Source organism: Cariama cristata, unplaced genomic scaffold (genome assembly GCF_000690535.1).
Source record: "Cariama cristata isolate BGI_N322 unplaced genomic scaffold, ASM69053v1 scaffold8620, whole genome shotgun sequence".
Lineage (NCBI taxonomy): Eukaryota > Metazoa > Chordata > Aves > Cariamiformes > Cariamidae > Cariama > Cariama cristata.
In genome coordinates this window covers 1,351-13,436 of record NW_009596328.1, presented here as the reverse complement: position 1 = coordinate 13,436, position 12,086 = coordinate 1,351, and the positions used below count along the sequence as shown (strand labels likewise).

The 12,086-nt window shown below is 37.0% G+C and overlaps 1 protein-coding gene across 1 annotated transcript; it reads right to left on the bottom strand.

The window, feature by feature from the left end:
* Positions 1–793: 793 nt before the first annotated feature.
* Positions 794–10,643, bottom strand: LOC104156774 (tyrosine-protein phosphatase non-receptor type 12-like; the record flags this gene model as incomplete). Its single annotated transcript, XM_009705555.1, has 6 exons — positions 794–2,101; positions 2,700–2,816; positions 3,890–3,920; positions 4,906–4,994; positions 6,316–6,393; positions 9,679–10,643. Coding segments are annotated over 6 exons (1,342 nt in total), but the record flags the coding sequence as incomplete, so codon positions are not given.
* Positions 10,644–12,086: the final 1,443 nt, after the last annotated feature.

Here is a 12,086-nt window from a genome sequence, read left to right as displayed (position 1 = left end):
TGGAAGTGATCATCAAAAAGTACATCCAAGACATACTCTGAAATTTTCTTATTTAGCAGTCATTTTGAAAAGTTAGAATGATTTGGACTGTCCAGTGGTGACGACAGCCCATGTGTTACAAAACCACAGGATGTCTGTAAGAGTGAAAGTCTAAGCTAATCATCTTCAATGCATGGGAAGGGGGAACAAAGTTCAAGTCAACTTTATTCTGCCAACTGCAAGACATTCCAGCCGTCTGAACTGTTTACAAAGCGGGAATCTAGTTGATACAAGTTATCCCAAATGGTATATATCAATCGAGTTATTTTTAAATGAGTAATTGCAAAACTATATCCATGGGAAGTTAAGGTAAGTATTTATAGTGCATATAGTGCTTTGAAAGAGCTCCCCAGCTAGGCAGTCTCTCATGGGTACCAAATGCATGGTGATTAATCCACAGTCAAAGGCAGTAATTGTGAGTTCTGTACCTTTTAGAAGTTATAATAGGGCTGCTATCTGGGCATTAGCTCTCTTTTAGCAGAGCCCAAGGTACAGGTAGTAAATTAGATGCAATATTTCCATGGCTAAAGTTCAGATTAATAGATTGTTTCACTACCCAAAATAAATGCTTTTTCCTCTAAACATTGTTCTTCACTTCTCCGGCATTATTGCTAGCCAGAACTTTTAAAGTAGTTACTAAAAATAAGGTCCCGAAGGTCACTGGTTTTTTCAAGTACAAGATCTATAAGCTGAGCCAGACTGCCATCCTTCACTCTATTACAGTTTTTTTTCCTAAGAGTAAAAACACCCATAGTGAGATTTTGACTTTCTTTAATTTAAAGATTGTATTACAGAAAAGTTTAAGTAAAGAATCCTTATAAGGATTAACTCTTGACATAATATATTGCCAAGATACAGTGTAGCTGCAAGGGCTCTTTGTGAACCTTCATTTAAGTTGCTTTCTTACATACAGTCGCTGAACAACAAAAACGGTATTTACCATTTGTAAGAGAAGACAGTGGTATTTCAACAGTCCTTTTACCACTGTGTTCTGGTTTTCCCAAATTAGAAACACGCCATATTAAAACTGTAAAATCCTATTATACAGAAAGTTGACAGAGATGAATTTTCTAAAGACTGCAACTGATGAAACATTAAAATGAAAACTAAGGAGTGTTGATTATGTAGAATGGTTTCTCTTTTACTGGTAGGTCAAATATACTAGAAACATACAAATATTTTTGATAATCTAATTCCAGATGAACTCAAAACACTGAAGTAACATACACAGGCTAAGAGAATTCAATACTGTTCCAAGGCACTTACTGAATCTCCATGACTAGATGAAAACCAGAACAAATTAGGTCTGACAATTAAACAGTATATAATATAAAAATAACCTTTTGCTTACAATTTACAAAATGTATTACAATCTTTATCTCTGCTAACCTGCAATTCTGGCTGTGTGTGTCCAGCAATTTTTGTAAAAAACCCCAGAAACTATTTTCTAAAACTTCAGGGCAAATAATTTACAAATAAGGTACACAAAAATTTAGATCATGCAGAGATTTCTTACATCTTCTGTTAATATTTTATGATTGCAACTTTATCAAATTATATACTTACTTGCCCTGTACATATACAAAATAATGCATACATGGTAATCAAACGTTAGCAAAAAGTAGTCCATAAACACAATCTGTCAAAAGTATTACTATATTAACATATGTCTACAAGCAGCGTGTAACAGGGTTAAAAGACATTAAGGCAATAATACTTGAAGTTACAAAATAAATCATATGTAATACTTTCTCCTAAGTGTAATAAGGCAGGTAGATGGTCCCAGCAAAAAGGTAAGTTGTAATACTGGAATCCACTGTTGTGAACAATGTTTAAGGTTTTGCGTGGGATGTACTGTAAGAGTGTACCATTTGGTAGTTAGATCTACACTGCTCTGTGTTAGTTGCCCCCCAGAAAAGTGGAATACTATTTTTCTAGTTCTCAGTGGCACTTGAATTTTCCAGTATAATTTATTGATAGTATGTCCATTGGTTCTTGGATCATGTCCATTCTGAAGGTGGCTCTCTTGGTCCTCTGGGCTTTCCACAGCGGCTACCAAAACCTAAGGAAAGAAATGTATTTAATACTTCTGTCCACTCAGATGACAGCATCTCACAAATCTTGGCAGCAGTCAGAAGGATCACTAAAACATGCTCCAGCTCTTAAGAAAGAGATTTATTCTTAGGCCTAAAAAATGACTTTGTAGTATTGGGAGTTCTAAAGGCACTATGGCCATAGGAAATACAAATATGAACAATTTGTATATAGTTATTGTTCACTATTCAAGCCTCCCTTGGAAATTTCAGTAAATACACTACTACAGCCTTTATTATCATTTATTGATTTTTCTTTTCCTTCACTGCATACCAAAGCAGTTTTCGCCGGCAGTATTTCTGAAAGTTTTCAGTGCTCTACAGAAATTCTATCCCATTTGAATAATTCTGTATTTCATACACTCTAAAACACAAAGTGAAGAATGACTGAATCGCTCATTCTGGGAAAAACTCTTTCAGCGATGCTGAAGAGACAAGGCAGGCTTATTTGGTTCTGCACCTCAGTGAGCTGGAGGGAGAGAGTAGTAGCAGCTATCCAAACTAGTATTGTTAATGAATCTTCATTTAAATCATCTAGTGATTATGTTTTGAATGAATTGTAATTACCAATATCTGTTACTTCTGCAGGAAATTCTGGAGTTTGACCTCTTGTATCAGTGGAGCCAGAAAAAGAAATCTGAGGTAAAACGTCAGTTGGTGTTTTGTTGCTTCTTTCAGGATGATCTGGAAAACACACCCCACCCCCTCTTACTGTAACATTCATTTAGTCAGCACAGTGTGAATGCTATTTTTAAGTACAGCTCAGTCCAGAACACAACTTGCATCAAATATTATTTACAAAAATAAAGATTTAAAAGCCAATTTCTCATTTCTTAAAAAACTTACTTCAAAATTGTTTATGAAGCAGATGTTCAGTGATAGTGACACATTCCTGTTTGCCAAATATGGATTTTTTTTATTTTTTAAAGTTCATACGGATATTTAAAATCCCATGTAGCACCTGTTTATAGAAGAGCTCACAGTATCATTTGATACATCAATATAAATGCATCTGTTCATGTTCTTTCTAAACTAAAGGTGCTTAATAAGAATTGATAGGTAACTATGTGTTTCATTACTTGTATGATCAGACTATTAGCAAATCTGTAATATTTCTGAAAACTAATTTATTGTAAAAAAGTCTACCAGGTATTATTTAACATGCAGCTCCAAACGGACTGTACAAGCCCATTCAAGCACACACAGAAGATACATGGCAGACATAAGCTTACAGCTGAAGCAGGTTGCTGTAAAGTTAAACATCAGCTCACAGATTACACTTCTTACTGAAGTCTTTTCAAAAGATCAAAAATTAAAGGCTTTGGTCAATATGCAACGTACATACATATACACATATATATACACACACATCACTGCTGAACTTATTTCAGGTTTACTCCTGTCTTTAAGAAATAAAAGACAATAATTCACCAACTTTTACAATTTCTATTGCAATAACATGGGAGGGTTCTAATCAAGCTGAAAAAATATCGTTATTATGATATGCATTTAAATTCAGTACTTTCGGTCTTCATTATTTTAGCATATCCAAAGTTTAACGTTAATTTTTAAATTAGACTTGGCACTTGCTTCCTCAGAAAACCTTAGAAGCTTAAAAAACAGAAGGCCTTTTCAGAAGTGCCAGTGTTTTGACAATACATTTGGATATCTTCAGAGCAAAAGCCAAGTTCAGGCAAATTTTTGTTCAGGAGGAAAAATGTATTCTGAAAAAAAAATAAATCTTTTCCATCACTTACCAGGTAGTACAGGTGAAGTTGTTTTCAAACCCTGTTAATGAGAAATATTTAAAATAATTCTATAAAATGCTTCCAAAATACTAAAAGAACATGACAAATTTAAGAAACGTCTTTAAAAAATATGACATCTGTGGAAACATCTACTCGCTCCTACATTTCTGACTTGCTATAACACTGAAAAAAAATGCTACAGTAGTTAATAAAGAATTTACTATCAGAATCTTACTTAATATTTAATAAAAAGTTAAAATTTACATGTTACAAATTATTTGTAAAATTAGGTAGGTTAGTTCTCATACTAAATTTACAGTCCCTGAAAATTCACGTCTCTTCCTTGTCACATTTTTAAGTGGTGTGTAAAGGTGGCTGTAAAGTGTATTGGGTGTGCACGAAAAAGAGACATGAATATAAAGAGGATTTATATGCTTTCGAAGTTTTGCCAGCTGTTTACGCTGGATGACTTTAAACAACTGGTAGACTGATATGAAAAGTGAAATCTGATGGGCAGAAAAGGGTTTGTTTAAAATAAATATGGAGATAAGGAAAAACTTTATCAGGCAGTGAAACAGGTTGCCCACAGAACACATGAAGTCTCCATCTCTCAAGGCTTTCAAGGCCCAGCTGGATAAAGCCCTGAGCAGCCTGGTCTGAGTCCCTGCTGCATGCAGCAGGTTAGACTAGAGACCAATTCTCCTCCAGCTTGAATTAGCCTATGACCAATTAAGGGCAGACAGCAAGCTCCATAAAAGCAACGTATTTGCACTCTTCAAGCCATAATTTAAGGTATGTTAAGGATGACTTTTAAAAGTATTGCTGAACTTAGAAAACCAGATAGTTTTCTTGGAAAGAAAACATACTTTTAACGCATCAGTTCAGCAGCTAAGGCAGAGGAAAAACTGGCTAGTTGTAGATGATCAACAGCTGTAACTTTTAACAAGTACGCATTCTGCTTTTTGTTGTAGCTCCCAACGGAACTAGAAATGACCGATTAGTACAGACTTGTCTCCTATACTTACTGTAGAGACTGTTTGTTCAGGGAGATGCTGATCTCGCAATATGCTCCACTCAGACTGTGCAATCATAACTGGCTTCAGCAAGGGTGTGGCTAGGAAAAATTAAATCAAACTCAACATACTTGAGTTCTCTCCATGATGAGGCATTAGAACACAGCATTAAAAGTGTGCTATAAAGCAACTTTTTAAAAATTAAATGCTTGTAAAAACATGAATCTCTCTTTACATGAAGAGCATTCAAGATAAGGGAAAACTCCACAACATGATTCAAAACACAAGACTGCAGTGTTTGCATTCTGGATGTTCATTTCCTTCAATTGGGAGTTCTCAAACAATAGGAGAATTAGCTTCTTTTTCAGTGATGTTTTTAAAATGTTAGACCAGCTGTGCAACAATAATAGATCTGAAAAAGACATACACTTTCTGTAAAGAAAACACACAAGTCAGGACAGCCATACCTGTCCTCTACTGACAGAATGCAAAAACACAATCAAAACTGAAGTGTTTTTAGAGATTCCAGGCCCAAAGAGATGATTTTTTTTTAAAAAAAAAAAAAACAAAAAAGCTTTGTTTCTTGTGCTCTCACAGAAGAGAAGCAAGTACATAATATCCAAAGAAAGGATCACTTTGACTCTGAACTACCTATGGTTATGATGGTCAAGGGGACACATTTACAAAACTTCAATGTTTTCATGCTGCAAATATCTACATTATCTACTTTGGCCAGAAATATGTGAAAGTTTCAAAGTGACATTAAACAAAAGGTTCAGTAAATAACTACATTATGTTAGGTTTTTTGAAAGATACCAAAAATAACAATTTATCACTTCATTTCAATTAATCTTTTTTGTATTCTGCCATTACTAGCTTGATGAATGAAATATGAAGATATAAGGCACATCACTTGTAAGTGTCCATTTTCTTTCAGTTACCCTTTTGATACACGCAAAGAGTAAACTATGGTAAACTTAAATAAACGGGGTTTGTTGACTAGATGCAGTGGAGAAAGGAGAATCAGATAAGCACTGTTCCTGTGTTTTCCCATTCCCTGCTTGGGAGTAGTAGGAAACTAAAACAGCCGGGGAATCCCCTAACTGCACTGCATTTCCACAATGTGTCTCATTTCCATTCCATTCAGATTGAAAACCACCTCCACTAAAATCAATATTGAAGCATCCAAGATACTTAAGCATCATGTAACAGTATGCTTAGAAAATGAGAACGAATTCGACTGTGTTCAAGGGCTTATGAAAGTTAAACCTCAAAATAAGCCATTACACATGCTAGATTTCATTCCATTTTACAATTTGCTCCAACACTTTAAGATTAACCAAAAAGCAGGGGCATTCAAATACAACACTGAAATGCATTTCACATTTTATCCCCAATTATCACAAAGCATTAAGAACTCACTCTGTTCACTTGCTAATACAAATGATTCTGGTGTTCTCTCTGGCAGTGGGGGAGAGGAATCTTCACTAGTATCAGCATCTACATCAAATACAACATTTAGATAAGTTAAAAAACACACTTAAATTTTCCTCCTAGATTTTTAGAAGCTGATCTTTTGATGTGTGAGATCATCCTAAACTTAGCACTAAATTTAAAGCAAAAGGAAAATTTGCTCTAAATATTATAAACCAATTTTGGTTTACCATACTAACACCTTAGGAGCAACTTCATGCTAACAACACTATCTTCATATTAAAGGGGTAGAATTAGTTTGTGTGTTATGAAAGAAAGAAAAGTAAAATACATTTCCGTCTAAATATGAAAAAAACCCTCAGCAACTCCAATGAATACTTTTTCTTCATTCTTTCAGAAACAGAAGATAAGCAGAATTAACAGTCTGTGCTGGAGTGGTACCATTTGCTTCCTGAACAAGTAACTGTAACCACAGTAGTTACTGTAATTTAATTGCAGTTCATTACATGTCTATCTGCAGCCACTGCAAGTGAGTTAAACTCATTACAACACATTGGCTTCTTGAACTCTTCTGCAGGTACTGGTAACTATACACAGTTGGTGCCTACCCAACCACTGATGAAGCTCCCAAACCATGGTAAGAAGCATGTTAAAAATATGTATGAGTTCTTCAGCTGTGCTGAAGACAGTAACTTACTGCTGATGAGCAGCAATTTTTATTTTTTCTTAAGTGGCTCTAACTGTTACGTACTTCCAAAGTCAATACAGCACAGCTAGATTGCACGGTGCAAGAACATGCTCCACATTAACCCCTTGTCTAAAGCCCCAAGTCTCAGTTTGGCATCCCAAGACCATCTTGGGGCCCACCCAGGCTCGTTCTCACACCACCAATATAAACTAGTTAAACAGCCTAGTGCAAGGTTACCAGCCAGAACGGTAAACAGGAGCCAGAGAAGATGGCTACCATTGGTGCCTGTAACACACCCTGTCCCCAGTCTACACCCTCTCACCTCAGGACTGTACTAACACAAGCTGTTCTGGCCACAAAAGCCCCACTCTGGCCTGCTAAGGAATTCGGAGCAGAAATTAACGGCTTAAAACAATTCAAAGTAGCTGCTGCCATAAGAAGTCTCATCTGACAACTGTATTCCACAAAGGATTCATAAAAAGATGGAGACATTTCAGCTAAAGAAGCCATGAAGCTTGCCCTGCCAGCATGCCAGCAGCAGGGACAGGAACTCCATCACGTTTTACAAGTCACTGTGTTCCAAGTGACTTCTCTGAGACCTGCTCCATCTCAAGTTTACTACACAGTGTAAGAAAACCTTCATTTATTGAAATAGTCTCTATAAAATCAGCAAATAAAGTCACTATGGAGTATGCACTAAGTGATATTTTTGGTTTTGCTTTTGGTTTGGTTTTTTCTGTTGTTGTTCTTGTAGGGTTGTTGTTGCTGGTTTGTTTTTTAACCTCAGGGTACAACTACTTTTCACTTCATTTGAATTAAAAAGAGGATTTAATTATGCAGTAAGATCATGCACACCAACAGTTATAGTTAAGCAACTAGAGTGCTGGTAAGTTCACAGGCAAGCTTCACTGATGATTGTACCCATATCCCCAGCTTCAGACAGAAGAGTCCTGAACAAGTGTGAAAATGAAAAGGCCACTGTAAAACACAGTTTAGGATCACTGGTGCAAAGCGATCTAACCCTATATTCTTAAGTCTGAGATGGATTACAAGACCTGCAACCTGAATATAAAATGGGAAGTGTTCACTATTGTACAAAAGGGAATAGATACACCTTTGATAACAAGAGATAAATTAAAAAAAAATCTATCCAAAACTTTCAAGCTACTCCTGTGAAATCAGCAACATACCACCAGCACAAAGGCTGCACTGTTACTGCAGGATGTTTCTGATATGCAGTTATATGAAACAAATTCTTGAGTGACATTTCTCCCATTGTTTATCATATTTATGACATATCACTTATTTTATTTGCATGTGCTTACAGCATCTACATGAAGAGATGTGTAGAGAGGTAACGATTTTCAAACAGCGATAAACAATGATTACCCTGAGAAAGAAGGAAAAAAAGCCTGGCTAAAAGCAGTGTTGGGAAAATACTATAGCATGCAAATCTACCAAAAACAAATCCAAGGAGGACTCTTGGTATAAACGCTGAAGTAACTACGACATAAAGGGCCTCGTCTGCTATGCAGAGCATTTTTAGTATTGCAAGGTTAAAAATATACACGTATATGCAAGTATTGTTTTGTGTGTATACATAATATCACAAAATCTATAGAAATGCATTCTTTTTAAAGCTGCAAAATAGTTCACATTTCTGAATATAGGACTTTTGGTAAAACTTAGTACACAAAGCAAGTATTTTCAATTCAGCTGGTTCTGCAGCTTGCGTCGTACACTGAACCTCATTTCACCTCAAAGTCATGCAATCTGCACAGACTCCTGAAGCAAGGCCATCATTGTAAGGAGCTCCTAGCACAAGCTTCCAGCTCCACAGCCTTACTAAGCGCTTTGTTGGACTTTGCACAGGCAGTTACCGAGGCCTAATTTGTTCTTCCTAGCTATGTCCTCCATCTGATCTAAGTGTGCCAGCCTGACTGAAATCTGAATCTGCACATTTTAGGACCCTTTTGCCTTCAATAAATGATGTGGGAACCTTCTGCAGAAATAGTCTTGCAAACTTTCCTAACTCAAAAAATTCCAAAAAGCAGTAAAAGATTAAAAGCGACTGAATAATTTTCAAAGCAGAACTTTGAATTTTACAGGAACAGCAATACTACTTTGTCTCCCCCAGCCACATACAGAAAGAGGAAAGCAGGGTTAACTATCTACAATGCTATTAAAATGCAGGAGCCAAATCATGAGCAACTTCAGAAGACTGATACAGTGAAAGAGGTAACACCTACATTTTTAGGACCAGCACACCAACCAGTAAGCATGAATGAGGTGTGTTTGGATAAGCTTGTTTAAAATACTTCAGCTACCTAAAACTGCCATTATTATAGACAATTCCATGAAATTAGATGTGGAGAAAAAAAAGTGCCAACCAATAACACAGAAACCTGCAATTAAGAATGCATTCATACCTCACAATAAAACTTTTGAAGCATCTTACCAAGGTCTGTAGTACCTTGCAACAGACATGGTTCACATGCAAATCAAAAACTGGGAGGAAAAGAGCTGCGCCCTTTCTGAAGCTGCCATAATGCACTGTTTAAATTTACATTTAGAAAATGGCATTGTAAAGAAATTTATGTTGTCCAACTCCACAGATGCAACCAGGTTAAAGAGTAGCACTTCTGAACTGCAATAAAACCTACCTTTGCCATCTTCAGAACACATTACAGCTGTTAAGACTTGCCTAGCAATAGACATTGGTAATACTTTTCTGGCAGAAACATTTTCAGTATTAGTGGCAGCAGAAACTGTGGCACTTGCGGTTGAAACATTAGATGCGCTTTTGCTCATGGCTCCGTCAAAGTTCATCTCATCTGTGTCAGAATCATCTGAATGAAGAGGATTAGTAAAACAGAGGGGTGCTCGAACAGAAATAGTAGTATGATCAACATTATCACTGGACGGATGTTCAGCTGTGGTGTTTGATACCAGGGAGAGAGTTTTAACACCATGACATAAGATGTCTGAAGACATGTCTTCAGACACTGACGTACGCAGTGCATTTTCAGGCCCATGCAGTGACCACGTGGCATGCCCCTTTTCTGTCAGAGGCAGACGATCTGGTCTTGGTGGAGTATCAGAAACCTGCTGACTCTGCAAACTTTCTGGTGAAGGTATTAAGGCTGTGTTAGGCTGTGGCACGCTGCATTCCATACACGAGTTTTGAGAAGCATCTACAAATGAATCCCCTGAAATCTGTTCCTGTGGCTTAAAGCTCTTATCAATTACACAGGATGACACAGGCTTAATTTTAATTGCATGTCCCCTGTTCAACAGGGAGTTCCCATCAAAACTTCGTGGTCCCTCCTGAAGAGGTACCTTCTTGATCTCAAAACTTAAGTTGCGCTCCAGCCTTTTCTCTGCACGTTCACTGTGTTCATTCTTCCCTGAATGTTCTGTTGACTTATTATAATTCTCATTGAGGTCTGTTGAATGCTCTGATGAAACCATGTGCAAAACTGGCTTTGGATGGTATCTGTCATTGTCCTGCCACACAGTAGTGACTGTTGGATAAGCTGATGGAGGAGATGGTGTTAAGATTGGTGGTACTGGCTGAGGTTCTGGAGGCTGCAAGATTTCTTCTTTAGCGTCTCCTTCTACAAGGCAACTGCAAAAAACCAAACGCACAGTTGTATAAGTTTTCTGTTTGTTAACAATATTTTAGATATCTATCAACCTATCTCTGCAGTAGTAATGCTTTCATAGCAACACTGAACTCCAAGCAGCGCTTCCACTGCTTACAATGGTTATAAAATATGACTCATGGGGTAGGCAAGAACTAAGTCAACACACTCAAAACATCTTTCAGAATATCACAAAGACATGCATTCAGGCCACAACTAATCCTCATTGATAGTTCAAAGATTGCTCACATCCTTTCCCAGAAGGAATTTTTCAAAGACTCTGTAAGAAAGGCCCTCTCGTGGCAGGATTTCAGTAGATTTTTGCTTTCTTCTTTCTCAAGAAGTGGCTCAGAGGAACTCGACATACGGAATTCAATATTCAATAAAACCAAGAAAAGTTTCTTTAAAAAAGCCTTACAGCCTTCTTAATACCAAATATCTTCCTTTATTTTTCTGCACTTGTCCAGGAGGATTTTATTTTTATATTTGTGGATTTAATTGTTTCTGCATAGCTGTAAGGCTAATGATGCAGACCAAATTTAGCTGAAATGAGGTGCACACTGTATGAAAACTATTCACAGTAGAATATAAGATCTGAATGACAGTGTATATTAGCAAGACCACAGCGCTTATTACAGTTCATCTTAAGCTACTTAAAAGGAGAAGCTCTTCAAGCATATGGTCAATTCACTTTTAGATTAGATGGAGAATATTTGACTACAAACATTTTACACAACTAAGGTATTGTCTACAAACAGGAATTAGGCATTTTCATTCAGAGCCTTTAAAAATATTTCATTTCATTATTAAGACCAGTAACAGAATAATAACTGAGGTGCAAAACAAATGTGTGACAAGAACAGAAATACAATTAAATAGTTTAAAGAAACTACACTTTCAATCCAAGCAAACCAAAGCACAATGGACTACAGTTTGCAGAGTACAATTGGCCACATGCTTGAGCTGAGAAACCAGCCCATTTTACGTACGAAGCTCAGATCACTTCCTGTTGTTGGCAGAGATGTCCTTCATGGGGAAGTAATAAGCCCTCTATACAGGCCAGCACATAATGTCCAAGGTAGTGATATTAGAAGACAGATGCTCCCATCCCCCCATGTTAGGCGAACAGACAGTTCCCAGGGTCACAGAGTCTTTACTGACACGTTCAGGTGGTCCCAGCACCAGAGTAACCTTGAACAAGCAGGAGTCAGCCAAATCCTCATATACCTTTAAGTTTTTGGGATAATCTATGTCAGAGGCACTATAAATCACCCAAATCCAGCTCTGCAGCAGGAGACTCGGAACCTGCCCTTGGAGATAAGGTTATAGCAGGACATCCTCTGCCACTGAAAATGAAGTCACTGGTAGACCTTGGACTGTACCTGCTTGTCACAATCCAACATCCTGAAGAACTGAATCTATTCAGA